At 34.2% G+C, this 23,902-nt stretch overlaps 1 protein-coding gene across 3 annotated transcripts in view; it reads left to right on the top strand.

Moving 5' to 3' along the window:
- ASCC3 (activating signal cointegrator 1 complex subunit 3) overlaps positions 1-23,902 on the top strand; it is a 257,468-nt gene that overhangs the window by 204,297 nt on the left and 29,269 nt on the right. For all 3 annotated transcript variants that reach the window (XM_052685015.1, XM_052685110.1, XM_052685166.1), the window contains exons 33-36: positions 376-508; positions 2,715-2,840; positions 12,342-12,453; positions 12,724-12,858. In XM_052685015.1, the coding sequence (XP_052540975.1) occupies positions 376-508; positions 2,715-2,840; positions 12,342-12,453; positions 12,724-12,858 (506 nt within the window). The remainder of the gene's footprint in view (positions 1-375; positions 509-2,714; positions 2,841-12,341; positions 12,454-12,723; positions 12,859-23,902) is intronic.

Here is a 23,902-nt window from a genome sequence, read left to right as displayed (position 1 = left end):
GAAATTTAGGAAATTATATGCAGTTGCCATTGTAGGCTTCACGAGTTCTTTTGTCATTTATTTCGTGATATCAGATGAGGGATGTATGTGAAATGGAGGGAGAAAATGGAGGAATTTATATTAGATGTAGGCCTCGGTACTACAGCAGTGAGTGGTCTTCAAGTATGCAAGAAGATAGTGCCAGAAAGAAGTCCATCATAAATGTACATGAACTGGAAAAAAAAATTAGCTATGTCAAAACCAATAGAGCATATAAAGCCAAAGAAATAATTAAAAAAAATAAATCCTTTACTACACATTATATAGAAATAAATACTTTTATTTCTACATTTTATTTAAATGCATTTGTTTTATACATTGCTGTTTCTTTGGCAGATGTACTTCAGATGATGGGACGTGCAGGCAGACCACAATTTGATGACCAAGGCAAAGCTGTAATTCTAGTTCATGATATCAAGAAAGACTTCTACAAAAAATTCCTGTATGAACCTTTCCCAGTGGAATCCAGGTGAAGTGCAAGCAATCTGAAAAGCTAACCAAACTGTCAGCAGTAATACACGAGAGATACAGAAAAATAAAACATTCTTCTCCTGAGTATCTTCTAAATATCAGAGTCCTAGAGTAAAATCATTTAAAAAAAAAAAAAAAAAAAAAAAAGTTATCTATCCTTCTATCCTTTATTCCATGAGACTTGAAGCGCTGTTGTACTCTTTAGTTCATTTATAGACAATATTACAGGTGCTTCTCTGCCTCTGGTTGTTGTCTCAAACAATGAACTGTTCTTCAAGGCTAGTGTGCAGGACAACTATTTGTGATCCTCACAACTCTCTCTGAAGTTCTATTACAAATTCCTAATGTGGGGGAAAAAAAAAAAAAAAAAGGTGGCTTTCTAGTACTTTTCACCTAGAAAATGTGTACCATTATAGAAATTACACTAAACTTCAACACCTTTCACTTCGCCTATACATGCATGTTTTGTGGAGGAATTCTTAGACTTGTAATTAAGCATGAGCACTAGTGAAAACTTTTCTCAGCAATGAGGAATTTGCAGTATTGTTCTCCTGTGGAAGCTTAGTTGCTCAATATGAACACTAATTGGATGTCCATCTGATCAGGAAATTTTCAGGAGCTTGAGAGTGCTATCCACCTGTGAAATGTAGTTAAAATGGATAGGTGCATTTGGAGGTTAATTCTAATTTTAATTAAATTTTAATTTAATTTTAATTAAAAAAAAAATGATAAAGATGTAATTCCACTTAGCACAAAAGGCTAGGAATTGAACTTCTTCAAAATAATGGCTAGTTAGAAGAGCAGCGTGATTAAAAAGTTTATGGTATATCCAGACTATGTGGCACTAGAATAAACCAGGAAATCTACTCATAAGAAGGTAAGCAATGTTTGTAGATAACAGAATCATATCTTCAGTGTAACAGTCGCATGTTGTTCCTCTTTGGAATACTGTAATTATTCCATACTTCTCACAGGTCATTTTGTGTTTATGTATTTATTAATATCAGCGGTTTGATATATTATATCCTTCACTATATACAAACAATACTTGATGAACTTTCAGATGAAAGTTCACATGTTAATGGTAATCTCATTAAGTTTTGTGTAGGTTGTGATCTGATTGACTCAGAGGGTTGCCCTGCTCTTTTATGATCATCAAAGATCCTTGAAGAGCTTCATAGCTTCAAAAGATGAACTCTGGAGGGGTTTTTTTGAAGTATTTTAGTTTTGGAATGCTTTCTCATCTTATTCTACCAGAGAGCAGATTTATCAGCTCTGTGTAGTACTTCCAATGTTTAAAATTAAATTTCAGATTTTTTTAATTACAGATTTTTTTCTGTAAGAGATTGTCTATGCATTAATTGCAAGACTTGAGTACACAACTTGTATGACAGGCCTTGTGCTCTTACTGGTCACGGGTTTGAAACACAGCACTCATTCCTAATTATTGTTTACTTTTGGCAATAGGAAAAGAACAGTAAGAAAAGTAAAAGGATTATAATAGAGGAAAAATCAGGCTAATCTTTAAAGATATTTACCATTCTCTGACTGAACTGCAGCCAGGCATGATCTCATTAGATACCAAAGTGAAGATCTTTGTTCCATTTAAGGAAACTAAAATAGTATTTTACTCTGTAAGAATCATTTTAAACTGTATTTGCTCTTCTATGTTTGAGTTTAGACCCCTCTGGGTAAAACCAGGTTTGTTTGCTTGTTTTCTCCCTACGTTCAGTGAAGATGAGGAAAAATCTGGAATACCAGTTTTGATGTAATTTTAATAGCCTCTTAAGTGTCTGCCAGGTATTAGATAAGCTATTGCCACTGTTTCATTTCCTGTTTGTCTTTCTGTATGATTTTCTGTTGGATTAAACCAACACGGTCATATGGTCAACATACAGCATTCAGAAGTTATCACTGAGTAGCTCCATCTGAATGCATTCCATGAATTACTTAAACATGTGCATTCTTGGTCCAATCAAAAAATAATTTGAGCCTCATACCAATATCATGTAAAGAAGATGACTGACCTTGCAATTACATCCCATCTTCCATTCTTCTCTTCCTCTCTTTCACTGGAAAATAAATATATAATATTTTCAGATTTAAAGTAATAAACCTTTTAATGCACAAGTCTACAAACTATATTTACAACCTGTCTCTGTGATTGTAAAGTTAACAAAATCCTCTTGTTTCCTGTTACTCAGCTTGTTAGATGTGCTGGCTGACCACTTGAATGCTGAAATTGCTGCTGGAACTATTACTTCTAAGCAGGATGCAATGGATTATATCACTTGGACTTATTTCTTCCGACGACTTATAATGAACCCAACGTGAGTATAAAGTACAAATACAATTTAATCTAAAGGTAGCTTTAGGGTAGAGTTGATCCAAAGGTGATCCTGCTGCTGTTGGAGCCTGGAATAGTTAGCGGCCTCTACTGTAGGAGCATTACTGGCCCACACATGGAATGAAACTTCTGTGCACTTTTTTTTTCCTCTAAATATAAATGCATTTTTGGCAGATAACTTATGTTACGTTTTAGTAACAACTATAAAATAACATTATTGAGAGGGCTATATCAGCATCCCTAAAATAAAACTGCAGGTTATCACATTCTTTTAGATATTATATTTATAGTGTGTTACTTTTTAACATTGATATGTTATGCCCAGTTTTCTATAGAAAATCTACAATGATTGAGTTTTGCTAATAAATGAGGGAATAGCTATCAGCTGTTTGTCTGTGATAAAGTTTACTTTCATTAGGGGTTCCTGGCGAAACCATGTGTGCAATATTTTCTGTGATTGATATCATCCAGCCTAGTTCCAGCTGGTATGCAGATCATTCTGAGCTATTCCAGCAACTAGCCTGCCTTTGCCACAATATTGTTTTGGGTAAATGGTATGTTATGTATCATATGATCATTCAGCCACCAAAATAATGTGTCAAATAAAGAATTAGGCACTTCCTGATCAATTACAGAATATTGTATTTCTGAAATCATGCTACTGCTATAATGTTTACGTGAGTTTTCAGTTTTTTACAAGCAACTGATGCTGGAACTTGCAGGTGATAAAAGCCAGAACAATAACTTCCTTTAATTCTTTTTTCAGTCTCCATTAGTTTTGAATTCTACATCTAGCTTCATTCTAAGAATCTTCCACAGAACAGAATTTCCATCTAATCTTCTTGGGAAATAAAAAATGCAGTGTTAGAACTAACAAAATGAATAAATGTATGAGAAAGATGTTTCTGTCTGAGAGAGACAAACAGCTAAATTCTCTTTTATCTAGGCTAGATGAAGGTAAAGCTGTGATCCAAACCACAACTGATGTAGGAAACTGCATATTCTTTTTTAGTATAAAGAATAAGTGATGTTATTTTACGATGTCTTACTATTGCATTGCTCTACAAAATTGTTGATTTATTTTCAGCAAGCTTTAATTATGTGATGTCTCTGATAGGTAGTATTTTAAGACAAAATATATGACTCATAGGTTAATGTAGTATGATCTTATAGGCTAGCTCTCCGTAGTGTAAAAGAAAGTTCCCACAGCAATGGATTTGATGTGTTCACTAATGGCCATTTTTTCCCAGCAGATTCTTTAATATGTAGTGGTATGGGAAGTAAAATGTGAAGTTATCACAGTATCAATTTTTAAATGCAAGTTGTGCTGTTCAGAGGGTGTTCTATGGAAAGTGGGAAAATCTAACCCATTATTTCATAGTGATAAGCAAGGTCATTGTACTGGAAGGCAATATGATCAGATCTTGACTAGTTGTGTCCATAATGGCAGGATAGGAATGCAAAGTGAATTTTCTAATGACTTTTATTGGAATACCACACAACCAGGTTGGAACAGTTCACAAGTTCTTTTGCTTTCCCCAACGTCTCATCCACACAGAAGTACTCAGCATTCCTTTTGTACTCAGTCATGCAGAGACAAAAATGAAGGACATTATTGACTCTGCCAGAGAGGTCATTTCTAGATACCAAGCACAAATGCAATGGATGTACACACTTTTCCTTTCTTTGATGTGTTAATAATTACTACAAAGTTTCATCCAAATTTACTAAACTTGCCAGTTAGTAGCATTCCTGGACCTACATGCTATACGTAGTATTTTAATTGAATCAGTGTTTGAATGAGATACATCAAAAGAAAACTGAAGAGTTTTATGAAGTCAGTGCTGGTTAAGATAACTTATAGCAATAATTGCAGTGCAGTAATGGTTTTTACTGTGCCATAAATGAATACATGAAATACTTGATAATATCAGACAAGAACCATTTATGATCCTTAATAGTTCAGAGCTTTAGGAGGTTATTTTTTCACAATGACGACATTTTGTTTTGGGTACTTACACAGTAGCTCCTCGGAATGTTGACATTCTCTCCATCGTGAAACAAGTTATTTTCCAGCCAGCAGGTGACTGACTGTACCTTAGTGGTAAATAAGTAATTCCCATATGCATGATTGGTAAATTGCCTTGGGATTCTTTGGCATGAAAGGCATTGCATGTGATGCTGTAAATCTCCGAAATAATGGTCTTAGGTAATATGCAAAAGATTTATAATCTTATTTACTGCCAGTTTAAGCTAAGTGTATATTAAACTGCATAAACAAATCTAGGATCATTCTGTTCCAAACCAGTACCATCAAGTGCCTTACTTACAATTTAAGTAATTTGAATTATATTATTTAAATAATATTAATCTACTTTTACAGTAAGATAAACATCAAAGTATCCTTTTGCTCTAAGCTGCCAGTTTCTTCTAAAGATGTAAATAATTAACATGTTTTTTGTGGCACATGAGATACTTTGTTAGTCTTAACAAAGTAATAACAGCTTTATAAATAGTGTTGTTAAAAAAATCTTTGCATGTTACAGTACTTTTTTTTTCATCAGACTGGTTTAGTTTTCCTATCTGATGAATCTCCGTATCCTGCAGTCTGTGAAATGTATAGTTAAGAGGAGTGGTTAAGCTACTGATTTGGGACATGCTGAATACCCATGTATGTGCTCATGCTCAAAAGATGATGTGCAAAAAAGAAGTCCAAATAATACTTAGCAAAGTATATCAATTTCGGTATACGAAGGGCTTTTTTTTTTCACTTCCCCAAAGCTGTGTAGAGACTTTTGAATTTGCAGTTTAAGTCTGAGTTTCCGTAGTATTTCAGTCAAGAACTATAATGTGTTCTTCTCTCCACATGCAACTTTAACCTTTATGTTCTCTACTTAGTCAAGATCATGTTTAAAGATTGATCAACTAAGTGCCTTGTTCTTTGAAAGGGTCTATTTTGAGAGACTCATCTGTCGTAACTAGCAGACTGAAGACTTAGATATATCTTCTTTCCTTGACTGGAATTTCTTGACTGTTTCATTCTTTTACCCTTATAAAAGATTGTAATCTGCAACGTTCTACAAAAGAAAAATTGCAATAGGAAAACGTTTTCTGTAAATCAGGTTATATTTTCCAGATACATACGCAGTAAAAGGGAAATAGAAATTTACAACATATGTTAAGCTAGGCAGAATCAGCTTTCATCTGGAATGTTAATTTTTAGATGTTCTGAGAACATACGTCATACCACTCTTAGAATATGTGGGTTTTTATGTATTTTTATATGTGTGTGTATGTATAGATACGCACTTGCAAAATTAATTTTCTGTGCAAATTCCAGCTGACAACAATATTTCTGACAATATTTCTGAAAGAAATATTAATTCTGGCAGTTATTATTAATGTTTTTCACTTTGTCATAGTCCTTTATTATTTATGCAGAGGAATGTAGCATGAACTATAATTAAAAGAAATTATCTCAGACTGATGCTTTTATCACTAATCATACATGTATATTTTACTTTAAATTTTCTTTCCTCACTATAATTAGCTGAGCTTTTCCAGTACACATTGCTCCAAAATTAATGCCTCCTATTTATTTCAGTGAAAACTATAATAGATACAAAGAGCATAACACTATTTGAAATAGCAAATTCTCAGCTACAGAACTCTATTTTATAACATTAGCTATGCATTTTCACCAGCAGTGAACAAGAGCCTGTATGCCGCACTCATAAAAATCTGCACCAGCAGAGCTGACCTGTTCACATCTGTTATGATGGTGTTGTTGCTAGGAAAATATGCAATCAATTTTTCATTGGCTCAGAAAGAGGAAATCAGAAGGCACCAAATCCAGACTCTACAGTGGATGTGATAGAAAAGTCCAGCCAGGAGTGGCAATGCATTCCTTGGTCTTTAAACTGATGAGAGGCCTGGCATTGTTGTGTTACAAGAGAAAGGTTGTCTTCTCTGGCCTGGCTCTGGAAGTTCAATCCTTTAGCTTAGTCAGCATTGTGATTTAGTGATCAGAGTTGATGGGTTGTCTGGGTTCCATGAAATCCAGAAGGAACACCTCATTCCTACCCAAAAAGACGGTGCACATTGTTTTACCTTATGAGGCTGCATCTTGAACTTTTTCTTTGTTGGAGTGTTCACATATCACCACTCTATGGACTGCTGTTTTGACACTCACTAGTACTGGTGGCACCATATCTCATCTTTTCATCATAATGATGGAAAGTGTCCATCCAAGAAACAGTCACCTTCAGCCTTGTATTGCTTCAGTAGGTCCTGACAAACTTGCATACTATGTTCTTTCTGCTTCTGTGTATTTTTGGGAACCACCTGACCCAAACTTTGCAATATTTCAATGTTGGCACTATCATTTCTAATACTCTGAAGCCAATATTCAGCTCTGTGTGCAGTTCCCTTGCCATAATCTGGTGATTTGTGTAGATGAGCTGATTCAGACACTCTGTGGTATGACAGTTGCACATGACCTCTCAGTACATGGCGTGTCTTTCACATTGCTGATGCCACTGCTGAAATACAGTACCTACCACCTCACTGTGCAGACGTCTACTGTTTGGTCTCCATAAACATTCCACAACTGTCAATGAATGTTGATGGATGCAATTTTTTCAACAGAGTGGGACTCAATGCCATGCCTTTGCTTCCTGTGCTGCTGACATCAGTTGCACTGCAACAAAATGTAATGGAGTTTTGGTGGGAAGGTTCAACTCCTACTGCCATACTACCATCATCTGCCACTGATTTCATGGGCCAGCATAATGAAATAGGAGACACTAATTTCAGAGCAATCCTTGTAATATGAATAAAACAGCAGCATAAAAATGATGATTAACATTGTTCCATAATAGTTTCTGGTATACAAGTGAAATCATATTCATCCACTCAGAGTAGAATGATTTGTACAGGATACAGTGACAAAAGCACAGACTTGTAGGACTTGTTTGGAATTATATCAGAAGCTGGATTACTGAAGAAAGTTAAATTAACTAAGATGAAAAGAAAAAATGAAAAGAAAAATATTTGCTAAAGCAAATATATGAATGCAATAAATTAATGTGTACAAGTAAAATACAGATGGAGATTACCAGCTGTGGTATTTCTGCATGCTCTGATGCATTTTAGCAAGCCAGTCTCAGACAGCAGACAGTCAGTGATGCCTTAATAGCAAAATGGCTTGGTACATTGCCACATGGCTCCACCTATGAAAGTCTGTCAGTCATCTACTCAGACATCTACTCAGTACCATTTGCATGGTGCCATTTTAGATGTTGCAGCCACCAAAGGCCACAAGCTAATGAGATTAAACACAACTGGGAACTTCAGAAAAGATTTTTATGAAAGCAACTATCTGTTTCTCCCATGCTTTTTCATAACAAAGTTCATCTTTCAGGACTGTAGCATCAGAAAGCACACATTCTGGAAGTCATGTGAATGCAGTCTTCAATGCTTTTGTTTCCCATGGCCTTCCAACTAGCAAGTTTCTTTTTTCTTTTAATATTTTTGGCTGACTCTGCCACTGATTTTCATTATGTGTGTCCCTATTACTAGCGTATAATCTGAACATAAAAAACATGGCGCTGTAACAAATGACTTCACAGCACTGACAGTTATAGCAGGATCATTTCAAGGCTGATGAAAAATTTCCCAGAGAGATCTCAGGTCAGGTTTACATAAGCTAAACAGGAAATGATTGCCATCATTCACATTAAGTCCTAAATGTTTTTTGTAACTTCATCTATATTTTATGTTCCTACATGTTTCTATCTTTTTCAGCTGATGAAATTCCACACTTCCTTAGATTAGAGAAATAAGTTTATGTTTCATTGTTTGTTGTTCTTACAAATCTTTACAAGGTTTGGGAATATTAAATGTATTATTTTGTAGAAGTTTTTGATCACTTATATTTTACATACTTTGTAAATTCTTATGATACCTAGGGGTTTGTTATTGCTTTTTCCCAATGGACTACTAATGGAAGTTAGCCTGTCTAGCCCATGTGCTAGATGTTGTTAGGATAAAACTGCCTTTGACTTTCACACCTCTCAGGGGACGAGTAATTGTTGTGTTCAAACAGCCTGTAATTGTGATCCCGCTGGCTTTCTCAGTACGCTTCTGGCTATTAGAATCATTAAACAACTCAGCACCTGTTAACAGCATTGTAAATATTCAACCCTGCTTGTGTGCAGGTTGAGTCCAATATAGGAGAAGGCTTACAGAGCCCAGCCTCATAAATTAGAGCTTCTGACAAGTCAATTATTGTGAAACTGGGCTTCACTGTGAAATAAATGAAATGGTGTGCTGATAAAAAGGTAGGCTGTCTGTTTATAGCAAAGGGAAAATAATGACTAGATGATTCAATGCAGTGAGCATGAAACTGCATTGTTTTTATTCTTTATCTGTAATTAAATAGTTAGGTAATATAGCTTCCTAGAGGAACTTACATACAAAGCAGTATTTCTATTTGGAGAATACCAACGTGCAAAATTCTACTTGCTTTTATTCCAGCACATTCAAAATACCATCTAATCACAATTATGATACACAGTATCTCTGTTTTTGCCAATGATTTTAGCATAGTTTTTCTAGATAAATGGCTCTGCTTTGTATTAAGGGAAATTGTGCTGTGTGACCAAGAAGCTTCTGTGGATGCACTCAAAATTATATATAGTTGTAGATAGTTATAGATAGTAGTTAAAACACACCGATTCCACTTCACTCAAGATTACAAATAATTTAAGATTTTTCTTCACATTGTTTTGTTTGCACTAGGCATCTAGATATTTACATCTGACAATAATTTATCAAAAATCAGCAAATTTTACATTAATGCAGTTTTAAAAGGCTTTATAATGCATTCTATCAGTAAGTCTTCAAAATGCAGTATTGAAAATTAGACTACAGGATAAAATCTCCTTGAATTAGTGTCTGAAATTACAATTGTAACAAATCATTTCATTATATTGCCCAAAACTCTTCCCTAATTTTATCAGTATTCATAATCAGTATTGTGATACTGCAAACAATACAGTGAAAGTCTAAAATATCATGACAACGAAGTGCCTTAGTCATTTAAGTAGTGCTAGATTCAATTTGGAGAAAAATACTAATGAATTTTTAGTGTTTTACACCTATAAAACAGAAAATCTTTCCACACTCGCAAGCAGTGTATGAAGTTAATTTGTTTGGATTGCTTTCAGAGGGTAAACAAAATGATACAGAGTGACTTCTATTAATAAACAGAGTTTATTATGGTTTTTTTGCTAAAATGTAGGGGGGAGAAAAACTGCAAGTGACCTTTTTATGTCATTGTTATTTTACTTCAGAAAATGTTGTGACTTTCGAGAAAATTAAGTTGCTGAAATTAATTACTTTTGCTGCAAATAAGTTTTCTCTGCATAAGATCAAGAAATATGTGGTTGTTTATCATATAAAACTTTTTAGTCAATGTAGTCACTTGTTTTGTTTTGAACAGCAACTGTGATGTAAATATTTAAGATCATCGTACATAAAATACCACAAAGTGAATACTCCACTGTCAAGTAGATATTTTGCTGTCTAATATATCTGACTGTCTCTGCAGAACAGATTTTTAATAATTTTTTAATTGTAGTAGTGTTTTATTCCAACTTCATTCAATGAAAAGTGAACATTCAGTGAATTAACCCCATAATTGAAAATTAACAAGAAAGGAAGAAAAGAAACACAAATAACTGTATTGCTACTTAGCACGCAGCTTTTTTTCAGTTATGTTACTGCTATTCCAAAATTAGATAAAGGAAAGTTAAAATCTGTTAAGAAAATGCTATTGTTTGTCAGGTTATATTGAAAACCAGTCATGGAAGGGTGTTTCTGGTATTTAAATCATAATTCACTCTTATGAAATTTGCTAAAAGCAGCATTACAGTAAAGGGAATAGAGCTTTAATCAAGGAATGGGATTCTTCTGCCCCAAATACAGCATCAACCACTGAATTGATAATCTAAACTCCCTTTTTGAGCCAGTGATCACATTCCACCTCATCCTAAAGCAGAAATCTGAAATACCTCAGACGAATAGCATTCTCTAAGTGCATGCTTCTCTCTACTGACAGTAAGGAGAGTTAAAAAGACTAACTCAGGTATAAATATAACTATGTGAAATCAACTGAAATGAATCTCAACACGCTGTTATACAGCCTGTTGTACACCTGCACAAAATAGCACTGAAAGAAGCTGATCTTCATTACAGCGTGTAGCATTGTTTCCAGTGGAGATGCTGAGTGCACAATGGAAACAGTAGGAAACAGTAAAGCAGCCAGTAGGAACAAAGGAGCATCTTTCACCATTGCAACAGTGTCAGTAGTCTGTGTGACAGTTGAGTAACTTTCAGAATTAAATGAGCAGGGACAAGCTTTCTACTGTGCTTTTTAATAATCCAATAGATCATCGATATATTTTTTTTTAATTTCTTCTTTGAAATTGCACAATGTACTTACATTTCTTAAATTCAGTATTTTGAAACTTTCTGAGCATGCGAGGTTTTAGTTTGAGTTTAAAAGTTGCTTTCTGAATTTCTGCCTTTGTTGGAGCTAATGCTCTAGGTCTTATTACGTTTTTATCTGTGGATTCCAGGGTAATAGCTCTCCCTGAAATTGTGCTTGTCTGTGTGAGTAAGAATCTTATACCTTAAGTTCTACTGTTAAGGTGCACTGACTTTGGTCACATTGTTTTTTTCTTATAAACTAGGAATGTTATAACACATTTTATAAACTTTTTTCCCTAATGCAGATAACAAGGAAACATTGTTAGTACATATAGTTTGCCCCAATGTTTTCACCTGCAAAACAACATGTCAAATGAACACATTGACAAATACCCAATTCCATAATATTAGTAATTAAGTAATTTTAACGTTGACAATAAAATGAAACAGAAATATAAAACAAGTATTAACGTTTGGATTTGTGTAGGTTTACTTTTTCAAGAGATTTTACTATATGCCCAGCTTTTATTTTCAGAGTTCCAGGAATATAAGGACATTTGCTACCCTGGGTGGGATTTCTTCTTTTTTCTTTAAATTAAAGAGTTTTAGTATTGCTTATTCATTTTCAAGCTTACATAATCAGGAAATTATACTTATGCAATGAAGAAAATTTTCCCATTAATAAAATGTAGCCAGTCCAGTTCTGTTTGTATCAACCTTTCTATTAATAAACAGATAAATTACTATATTTCCATATGTATATTGTATTATTATTTTCGTTATTTACACAATCTATTTAAGTATCATGAATTTCATGTTAGACTATATCAGGGAATAGTTCTGCGTTTAATTGTTTAATGTGCATGTTTCTTGCTCCAAGTGTGTGTATGTATTATAGCAGCCTTGTAAGTTTTCCTACAATATGTTATTGTTTAAAATTTTCAGTGTGTTATAAGTACTTGTGTGATGCATCTGTTTTCAATTCTTCTAGTTACTATAACTTGGACAATGTGAGCCATGACACTATGAACAAATACCTCTCAAGCCTTGTTGAGAAATCCCTCTTTGATTTGGAATGTTCCTACTGTATTGAAATTGGGGAGGTAAGACCACTATGTTCATTAAGATTCATGTTCCTAAAAATTGGGAACAACTGGATGTATGCTTCTTATTTGAAGGGTTAGTTTCTCTTTGGAGCTAATTCTAAGACTTAATTGAAATCTCAGTTTAATCAGGTTGGCAGCTAAATTATGATGGTAAGCCATTTTTACTGTTCTCACCTATAAAGTAGTCTTAAAATATCTGTTTTTTAGTTACTATGCATAGTGTTGAACTATGTAAAAAGTATATATATTTGATTACTCTCCTAACAGGATAACCGCAGTATTGAACCTCTGACGTATGGCCGCATTGCTTCCTATTACTATTTGAAGCATCCAACTATTGGGATGTTCAAAGATCAGCTGAAACCTGAAAGCAGTGTTGAAGAATTGCTCTTAATTCTGACAGTAAGTGATGATATTTTGTTAATTTATGTCTATGTAACTGATGACTCTTAAAGACACTTAGAAGTGTATGAAAAGACATCCTAAAATTAAGAATAGCCTTTCTTGCATGATTTGTAATTTCTTTGTTGATGTTGTTATCATTGTTTTGAGTAATATAACTGAATCATTTTTGATGCTTTAGGTACTTTGTTGAATCAGTATGTCAAAATTATTCTGCACGCCTGTTTCTTTTCTGTCTATTTGTAATCTTCAGGACATGTACAAATCCAGTATTTGTTTGTTTTAGGTTTGGTAGAATACCAAAATCCCAGAGTAATAACTGCATATCATCATCTCATATTTGTGGAATATAGAGCATAATGTGGAAGATAGAGCAGCTTTCATAAGTCTGGGGACATTTGAGGAAGGTCCATATCCTGTACTGCTTTTCTTTCAGTCTCCCAGGCACCTCACATTTCCTGATGTCTTACTCCGCCAATAGTGCCTTCTCAGTTGATTATTCTAGTGACTGTTTAGTAACAAAGTGCAATGCAAGGCAAAAGGTCTCAGGGTACAAATTCAGAGGTACAGAGTACAGAGTAACATGATAATGTTACATATCATCATAAAGGAATCATATTTTACATATTTTTAAGAGTTTACGCTTGGATAGCTACAAAATCTTCTATTTCAAGATGGCATAATTCCATTTGTACAAGCATATATTTGGAAGGAAGAAGTACCACAACACTATCCAGGAAAACCTAAAATGTATTTCTGCCCATATACGATTAAAGACTCAGCTGTATTACATATATTATACCAGTGGCCTGAATTCTTTAATACCCGTATTTCCAAATGTTGACCTCCAAGACAGGAGTCCCATTTATGTGTGTTACTTGTATGTTTATGGTTTTGACACACTGCCAAAACTTTTCTGAGGAGAAATACAAGCAGAAAAAAAAAAAAGTAGTGCTATTCAACAGTTTACATTACAAAACCCAATCAGCATTTTTTGACACTAGGAAAGCCACTTTTCTAGTAGAAGGACTTTCTTCCAGACAACTTTAAATCGCCTGCTGCAAATATTCGGAGTGTTACAGCTCAGAAATAAAGGCCACAGTAATCTTTTGTAATGGAAAGTGTTAGACAATCTAAATAGGGGAGTTACTGTCACTGACCCTGCAGTATCTGTTCTTCTGTTGTCAGAAAACATTGTAAGTTCTATGAAATTACATACAGTATATTCAGCTGAAAACAAAATGGTAGTCTTCTATGTTTCCCGTATATTCTATGTGTAAAATGACTGAATTTTAAAGAAGAAATATCCACAGGGATCACAGGTTAAATAACACAATATTCAGTATTCAACATGAGGGCTTTACTCCAGCTGCTGTCTTTTTAAAGTATCTTTTTCTCTCTAGAGAAAATTGTCTACACATAGAAACTTTTTTTTTTTTTTTTTCAGAAATATTTGGAGAGGGAATAGGATTGAGAATAGGATTAGCAGAGATGGAGGGATGTTTCATGACACTGTGTAAGCTAACAAGTAGCATAAGGAAGATGAATGATACAGGCAGATCATAGTGCTGTCCATCTTATGCCAGGACTCCTCATCCATGTAAACAGCTTACCTATATAGCTTATCTATAAAGCACAAATAAAAATAGCTAATATTGCAGACAAAAGCTCAGACCTTAGTGTTGGGCAGAAATTTTAAAGTGTAAAATGTATTAGATCTTTTTGTGTTGTAATTTGTTGGGTTTTGTTTTTGTTTTTCTGGAAAAGTAATCTTATGACTTGTCTGTTTACAATCTTAAGAGGAATGAAACTAAAAATCAGTTAGGGGTCAAGCGTGCCAAATGTGTCGATTTGAAAGATGACAAGCATGTGTGAATACTGGATGCCATTATAGCTGACAGTTTTTCCTTTTTATGCAGATGTTGATTTTCATAATTACTGCTGGAATTAGTGTTCGTTCTTGTTAAAGGTGTAAATTGGAAGTGTTTTTTTTCAATTCAATGTAGTGCTGAAAGGAATCGCTATTTCAGCAGAGTTTATTGCCAAGGATTTTTTTTTTCCCACTAAACACTGTGAATTAATGAGTTTTATAATTATGGCAGTTGCTTCACACCTCTATTGTTAACCAATGACATTACATCTGCCTTGCTCCACTGGTGCCCTCCTCCTTCTCATTGAAGCATTTAGCAGTTTTGGCAATGGGGAATTACATGGCATGGGGTAAGTAGTCTAATTAGATATAAGTGAAAATCCTGAGGGAAAAGGATATTTAAAAAGTAATTTGAAGAATCTCTTAATGATGATGAAACTGAAAGCTGTAGTTATTAAAAAAAAAAAAAAAAAAAAGGCTTCTTGTTGCAAAACATGTTATAATTGTGATTATTCCAATTATCAGTCAGTCTTAAAGTTTTGAATTTTGGACGGTATTGTTTGAAAATAACTGTCCAAAAAATTTCTCAAATGTAGTTGCAGGATTTTGTAAACATGATGTATGGCATTGCTCATGATCTTGCAAACTTTCAGACATTTACCAGTTGCCATGATGTATACTGGGAAGGCAGAAGTATCCAACTATAAAAAACAAAATCCTAATATTGTGGATTTTTTTTGCTGAATTGTCAGTGTGTATCTTGAAAGGGCGCAACAGTTTGTTTAAATCAAAAGCAGGAAAAAAGTGAAATTGCATTCAAGAATTCAGAAAATTGTGATCACATTAAAGATTTCAATCTGAGCGTGATTAAGGGATTTTGAGTTTCAGATTGTTATCCTGTAATACTAATGAGAGAATTATGGATTATGTAGGAATGAATTGTCACCGAAGCTTTGCTACTTACATGAAAATATAGTTTTTAGTCATTCTGTTTCCACTACTGATGAGTTTTTCAAAACAGTCACTTGATGGTAAGATTTGTTTCCATTTAGTAGTCAACACCATTCATAGTCTTCTCCAGTATCCTTTCTTTTCTCTATCTTTAATTTATCTTTTCATTTGGTCATCTGGTAGTGTTTTGCAAGATCAGATGTGTTGATTCTTTTTCATTGTGGTTGGGTTTTGATACTTCCTTTTCATAAACAGGAAAATGGCATATGGCAACTACCCTGCAGGCATTTTAGAATTATACAGTAATAAGTGATGCAGATAAATGAGGTACCCTTCTCTTATGCTTTACTGTCTTTCAGTAAATCTATACTTGAGATTTTTGACCTGTTTTGGGTTTGCAGGTAAAGTTCAGATTCAGTTACTTTTGTAACTGATTTGTTTTGAGCCAGTAAGTTTTTTTCTGAGAAATAATGTTTGATGCTTTTCCATAGAATTTTCTTTAAAACTTTCCTAGCTGTGCTTCAGGCAATAGTAATCTAAACATAGTAGTCTTAGATAGCAGTAGTAAGAGTAATCATTGTTGAGTTACGGTACTTCTTGAATTGTTATTGAAGAGAAAGTGTTTTTTGAATTATTACTGGCAGGCTGGAGTTGCCTGAGGTACATAAAAACTGTCTTCTCTTATTCTATAAGTTAGGTGCAGATGTTAAAACAAAGATCAAGTTGAAAAATCAATGGAAGATACTTTGGAGTAATTTTTGTTATTTCCTGTACTAAAGTAGCAATCAGCACAAATTTTTTTGAAATCAAATGTGGTTTGTTATATTTTGAAAAAAGGATGTCTGTCTTGGTGATGAATTAGAACTATGTTCATTAGATCCACTAGCTTCAGAATCTTTTTGTTTTGCTGCTACTCTTACTTGATTATCTGGCTAATATTCTTATGTATTGAGCAAATACTTTGTAATTTCTGTTTGTACCATGCAGTGAAGGAGATAGCATCTTTCAATACCTCCTTGTTTCTGTTTTTGTATTCTATCTAAAAGATGAAACTGGTTGGTCCCCTTGTGCTTATTGTCATGTCTTTCATGTAGACTGACTATAAGAGACTGTCTTCCTTCTAACGGGATTGCTTAGAGACAGAACTGCTTGGTATTTGTGTTGTAATGGGGCATAGATATCTTCCTGTCTGTATTATAAATGTGGTCAGGTATCCACATACCGCTTTCCTACATTTTTATCTGATATCTGAAATACCTTTGATACAGTGACTTCTGTTAGTATTTTGAAACTCCAAAAATTTGGCATCGCTGAAGTAAAAGATTTGGAAAGTGGAAGGAGCAGGTTCATGAAATTAGGACCCTTCATCTCAGATGCATAGATAACAGAAGAGTGGAGCTATAAATGCCTTATCTGTCTTTCATTTCTGTTACTATAAGATTATAAATAACTAATCTGTAGCTTTATTTTCTATTCATTAATATTGTTGCATCCTATTCTAATCAGGGAAACGTTCAGGTATCTCTAAATTCTTACCCTCTCTGTATAAAACAGTTTTACTTTCTAAGCAGAATTCTGTCTTTAAGCTGTCGTTTCCTATGTCTGGATGACGTGCCGTGTGATATGGTTTAGTACTAGTGGTGGCAATGGTGATGAGGAGACAGTTGGACTGGGTGATCTTACAGGTTGTTTCCAACCTTGTGATTCTATGACTCTATGATTCTATGAAGAGGCCACAAAGGTTTTTTTTTGATTCAGGGATGAACTGTATTGCAACCGTTTTTCAGTTAGATGCCATGACAAATTAGTAAGTTACAAAAACATTGTCCAAGAGCAAGCTCCTGTGAACTGTTTTGTGTAATACTACTCTGTAAGCCATGCCAGAGACATTGATTTTGCATTGTTTTGAAATACTATATAAAACTGTTTTTTCTGCTCTATGAAACTTTTCAGGAAAAAATGGAAAAAAAAATCAGGTTGATTTTTCTAAGTCAGTCATTTCCTGTTTTATGTATTACATAAAATGTTACATTGAACATATGTTTATGCTATAATGGTTTTTTTTCTTCATGGCATAAAAGAACAAGACGATATTCATTACAGTGATCTTTTAAAATATGGTATTTAATTGTTGAGAATAGAGATACTTCATCACAAACTTTATATCAAATGAAAGGCAATTATATTACATTCTAGCTTTTAGGCAACTTACATATTTGATTTCCCATATATTATGCATCATCAGTAATATGAGCATGACTACTGTGGCCACAGTATGACCAGGAATGGGCCTCAGCCATTTAGCATGATTTCTGATAGCAGTAGAAAACTGTTACCTCTAACCATTAAATATTTTCTTTACAATAAAGCCCTGTCAAGGGCTGTTCAATTGCATAAATTTCATCTTAAACACAGTCATTTACAGGACCACTTGCATAACTTTCATACAGTCTGTATTGTCTGTAGTTTAATATTTAAAAATATTTACGCTTCACTACTCATGCACTGAGAACATCCAGAGAGTACGACTGTGTTAGATGAGATAGTTAGAAAATTGTGTTTGGTTTCATGACAGCAACAGAACAAAACTCTATAGTGAATTTAAATGCCATCTAAATTTCTCTAACCTTATCCACTGTGTTCCAAACATACTGTATTTAGCAGAGTGAAATTTGTCTTGGTTTTTGTTATTTTTGTTGTTGTTGTTTTTGTTTTCTTTTTTTGTTTGTTTTTTTGTAATCCCAGTAGGTGGAGCAGTTTTGAATATTGTAGTACTTGAATTTAATTATTTTTGTAACATAATGGCACAACAGTTTCTTATTTTTGTCTTTTCAAGTGATTGTTTGATTTTCAGTTTGAAAACATTGTATGCTGCCCTCCTTCCCAGAAGAGCACAATCAGTTGGTAAATCAAGATGACAGTCTCCACTACTGGCAGCTAACTAAATGTGGCATAAGCCTTGCATTTTTACAGCATCAATAAGTAAGAATTATATTCCAAACCAGAACATATAAACCCTTCGCATCTCCACACATAACGTTCTGATTAACAAATCTCCTTTCTTTCTCCTCTAATCTTCTTAATTCAATTTTTGTCACTACTTGCCAGTCTGAAAAACTGGATCAATACTCACACAAGTTAAAACCTATTTTAAAGATGAACTTAAAGGTTTCTGACATATGTATCCTACTGGGCTTCAGGACAAGAACTGTTATCTATAAGTAATATCATGTATTTGATTTCTTGTTATATTTATTTGTTGTTGTTGTTGTTGCAGTGCAGCATGTAACATAAAGGCTTATAGAAGTGTATATAACTCTGTTAGTGAGAGCTGGTAGGATGAGACTGTTTCAGACAGCTGTGGTAGTAACTGTTATTGTCAGAAAAATGGGGAAATAAATTCCTTATTCAGGACATACAGTTGCAGCAATAGCAGCAAAGCTATTAAACTCCCAGTTACTGTTTTGGTGAGCCAGGAAGTTATAGTACTTTTTGTCTGCTAGGATAGGTTATGAGTTTTCTGCTGGTCTTGTCCTGCAGATGTGAACATTGGCTGCCATCTGTGGCAAATCAGTGTTCATCTTTGGTGTGTATATGCTGCTGTGCAAGTTCAGTGATAGCAAGCTCCATTTAGCTGGCTACTTAGAGCTGCAGGCAATTCAACTGCACACCAATTTATTATATATATTTTATTTTACTTTATTTTATTTTATTTTTTACTGGTCTCTAGTTACTAGTTTTGCTTTTACTAGAATTATATTGTTGTACTATAAATTACAGCAGTTATATTGCTGATGAATTTGTTTTCACAGAAATCAATGCACTTAGTGATAGTAATTCAGCCTTACTGACTGCTGTTTAAAAATCTCACAAATGTTTTTCTCTGTTGGGAAAGAAGTTACTGCACCAACTTGTAAAACTGTTAAGGAAGCAGATTTCATATTGTAGCCTGTTCTCTCATAGGAACTGAAACTTCCAGATAAGTAGCTGAAACAATTTCATCATACAAGATTGATATGCAGTATAGCCTGTGCCTTTCACATAGTGGTTTTTTTAAAAAAAGGACATGAGGATTATTGAGTGATCCTTAATGAAGTATCTGACACTTGTATTTTCTTTATTTACATTTGGATTCTTTCTTTATCTCATTCTCTCTTCTTTTTTCTTTTTTTCTGATGGGATCTGGCTACCTTCAGAAAGTTGAATTCGGTTTTAAATCTTGATGTTACGTATTATTACAACTTAGAAATTGGTCACATATGGAATCCCTAGTATTTACATGTGCTTTATTTCACAGTTGTTTAGGTCGATCTTGCTCCTAACAATTCTTGAAGAAACTGCAGTGATATTTTTCCTATCAGAATACCAAAACTTCTTAGCATTTGAAAAAAGTAATATACTTATTTGTAAATTTGATACAGCATAGTCAGCTTGCTTTCAGAGAACAAGCAGTTGCAGGTCTTTACTATGTAGCTTTTTTTTTATTTCCAAAAGATAAATACTTTTGTGTGAGAGTAAAAAATGTATTAGTAATGCGTTGCTGTTTCCCAGTCTGGTGTACTGTTACTGTCCTGTGAAACAAGTGTGAAAACTGAAATCATGCACATTTCTAAGTAGTTTTACCTGAGACAATGCTTAAATACAACTTAATTTAAAAATTCTAGTATTGCCCTATTTCCCCTAGAAGAGTCAAGTAAGATGCCACCAATTTGCTTGGGTTGCCCACATCCCAACTTACTATTCCCTTTCTTTTCTATCTTCCAGTGGAAAAATCTAGTAAGCCATGAGAGATTATTCAAAGTACTAGTTTTCAGAAAGAAAACATATTCCTATCTCACCTTAAAAAGTAATAAAATGGCTAAAATCCCTTCCACAACAGGGTCTCTTCAATCCTTTTCTTGTCAAGGTGAGGGTACATGCTGTATTTGGTTATATTTTTTGGTGAGTGTATACGTATATACCTGCAAAGTATTTTGTAGGTACAACTGATGTATACAATACTAAGACATTTTATTTTAAATGTATGAAATCATTGATTACACAACATTCTTTAGGTTAATTAGATTAATTCTAACTTTTGTTATTTGCTCAATGCAGCAAGAAAATGTAAACAGTGTGAGATGTAGATAATAGATTGTTTTTTCCCTCCATATATGATTGTCTTAGTGTTTACTATATGCAGTCATAGATGCTAATTTTGAATACTTCTGCTATAAGAATGTGTGTTTGCTTTCTCTTGTTTCACACAGAACAGATGGATGCTTGACTGCCTGCTAATCCACAGCTGGAATGGTTTCAGCAGTTTCCACGTTGCTGGGTTAGAGTGGCTTTTCTAGTGGACTGAGAGGGCAGCAAGAGAGGGATATCATTATTCATCAGTATCCCAGTGGGATCACTGCCAGCAGAGATTAATTTTTTCTGTTATGCTTGTAAAACAAGCTCAGGTGGAGTCTCTAATCCTCAGGGCACGGGTGGCAGATCAAGGAAGATGCTACAAAGCTAGTTAATTTTCAGATTCTAGGGGAAACAGAAGCTCTGTTAGATGTATAAATACATGATTGCAAATTTAAGTAGCTCAAACCCAAATGGGATCTTCCGAGACATCTGGTACTGAAAATCTCTGTTTTCTTTGTCTTTAGAAAGAAGTTCCCAAAACTTTACACAGAGGGAAAATATACGCAACTCTTTTAATCATCAGTTATCTTTCCAGATATATATATATATATATATATATTTGTAAATACATTTCTAGCTTCAATTGAAGGTCTGTATTTACAGGTAGAACAGATTCTGTGTTTGTCTGTGTAGGTAAACTGTGCTTTCAGTGTTCTCACAAATCTTTGTGGAGTGAGGATCATTGAGAAAATTATCACTTGCAATCCAGAAAGGGTTAGATCTGTCGTAGTAATGTATGGTACATTCCATTTGGGTAAAGGAATGTTCTGGTAAGGTCACATGTGGTGCAAGGCTATTTTTAGCATATTACTCACTTTATCCAAATTCTGGTCATTCATGACAAATTTTGGTTAGAACATCCTCAAATCAAGCATACTAAAATTCTGGCAGACTGTCTATATGTTTATTAGATTTCAGAACTTTGTTGTTGCTGTTTCCTTAGTGCCTGTCCTTCTTCCACACCCCTGAAATTGTCAAATTCTGTCTCTGCACTACCTGGTAGCTCAAGTTCTTCAAAATTTCAGGTCAGATTTTCAGGAATGTTAGTCTGCATAGTTCTACTGAAATGAGTGCAGATATGCCAGGTTTTTTTTATCAGCCTGGAATTACCTATATTAAAATTTACTCACAGGAGCTGTCACTTCCTGTTAAAGTTCTGATTTTTTTACTGTTATATTAAACTATTTTCATTTACAAGTTTAAATGCTCAGAGTGAAACCAGTAGCACTGGCTTGTTGGAAGGACACTGTGCATAGAGGCACTTTCCAAGTTTCGCATGTATTTCTGCCAGTTCATATTGTTCTACCATTAGTCTGAGCTTGAGCCTCTCTTGAGCAGAGGCTGCTAGTCATTTCACCACATGATGACAGGTATTTATGCTTGTGAACTTTTTATTTCCTTTTGTCTCTGGTCACATAGTATTTGTCTATTTCTGGAATTTAATCCAGTACAAGAATATAGCAGCGCACATTTGTGCCTCCCCACTAGGGGAGCTGCCACAGGTCAGCAGATCTGAAATCCAGTCCTCAACACATAGAGCTTTTACAACTTGCCATTAACATATACAGTGTGTATGGGCCCCATTTCACATTAGGAATTAGTAATGCTTATTTCTGTGGAGTTGCATTAACTTAATGCGGAGCTCCATTAATTTCTTCCCTGGGTCTGGGCTCTGTATTGGAAGAACCCAATGGAGGATCAAAGCCAAAGATGAAAAATGACTGATCATTTTCCCAGGGAAAGTTAAATGCCAGGATTTGTTATTAGACTTTTTATTGCTGTCATCATCTCAATCAGCATTTAAGCCAGGTAATTCAGCCAAAACTGAGCTTCAAAATGTGGACATACGTCCAAATGGAACTGAACTAGATTTTTCATAATGATTAATCTTTTGGATATAGTCAGAGATTTTCCATTTTTTGCATTCACACATTACTGAGTTCGTGTACTGAAAAGGAGTATAAATGCAGAAATTTCAATACTACCAAAACCAGTTGTTTTTAAATCTTTCCCATAATATGACTTGAGATTACACAGGAAGAAAGCTGTGGGTCACTGTCCCGTCTAGATATAAAAATAAAAATTAAAAAATGACCATAATGCATTCAGAATGTGCAGGTTCAAAGCATTCTCATGAAAAGTAGTAGGAAAAGTCAGGCATTTTGGAGAGCTGAAAATCTCGAATATACCATTTCCAGTGATAAAATGTAATAATTCTCTCACATCACTGTAATTCACCTCATAAATGGAATTTATACTATTCAATTTATATTTATTTGCTATGGTCAAAGTAACTTATTCAAGGTGGATAATGTGTGTGCCACACCAGTTTCAGATGTTTCCTCTTCTTTTTGTCCTCCTTTATTCTTCTTTGCATTTATTTTTTCTCAAATTGTCAAGTGTTGCAAGCTTACTGACTTAGAAATCTGAGTGAACTAAAGCCGTCTTTAGGAACCATGCATGCATAATGCTATGTAAGTACCTACACATTTGGGGGAATAATGATTGTTATGTAAGAATGTTTTTTTCTATTAGAGCTGGCCCAAGAAGTAACCCTAAATTATGATTGTGATCATAAACTTCACGTAATATGGATTTTTAGAGTTAAGACTTACTAAAAATCATGAATCTATTCCTTGTTTTAATATGTTTTAGTAAACCACACAATTTAAAAAGAAAATGTTTCTGAAACAAAATGGTTCTATTCATGTGTTGTTTTTTGTTTTTTTTTTACCATTTGGTAAACCGACTGCATGCATTTTATTATCTATTCCCATGTCTTCTTGTACACTGAATCATGAATGCTCTGATATGCTTAGAAAACTTCAGGAAAAAAAAAATTGATTTTCTGGTTATTACAGAAGCGTTAAGAACTTTTTCCCCACATCAAATTATTATTATTACCTACGGTTCTCTCTCTCCTACTTGCTGACACTTTGGCATTTTCTTTTAGCTCCATGCTGAAGCAGAGGTCTGTGATTTAACTTTGTACGTTAGAAGTTCCCCAGTCTGCTCAGTCACTCCTTGCAGTTGGTAGCTAGTATTGTT

Source organism: Tympanuchus pallidicinctus, unplaced genomic scaffold, assembly GCF_026119805.1.
Source record: "Tympanuchus pallidicinctus isolate F22 unplaced genomic scaffold, pur_lepc_1.0 scaffold1, whole genome shotgun sequence".
NCBI classification, from domain to species: Eukaryota; Metazoa; Chordata; class Aves; order Galliformes; family Phasianidae; genus Tympanuchus; species Tympanuchus pallidicinctus.
This window is presented reverse-complemented; position numbering and strand designations above follow the sequence as displayed.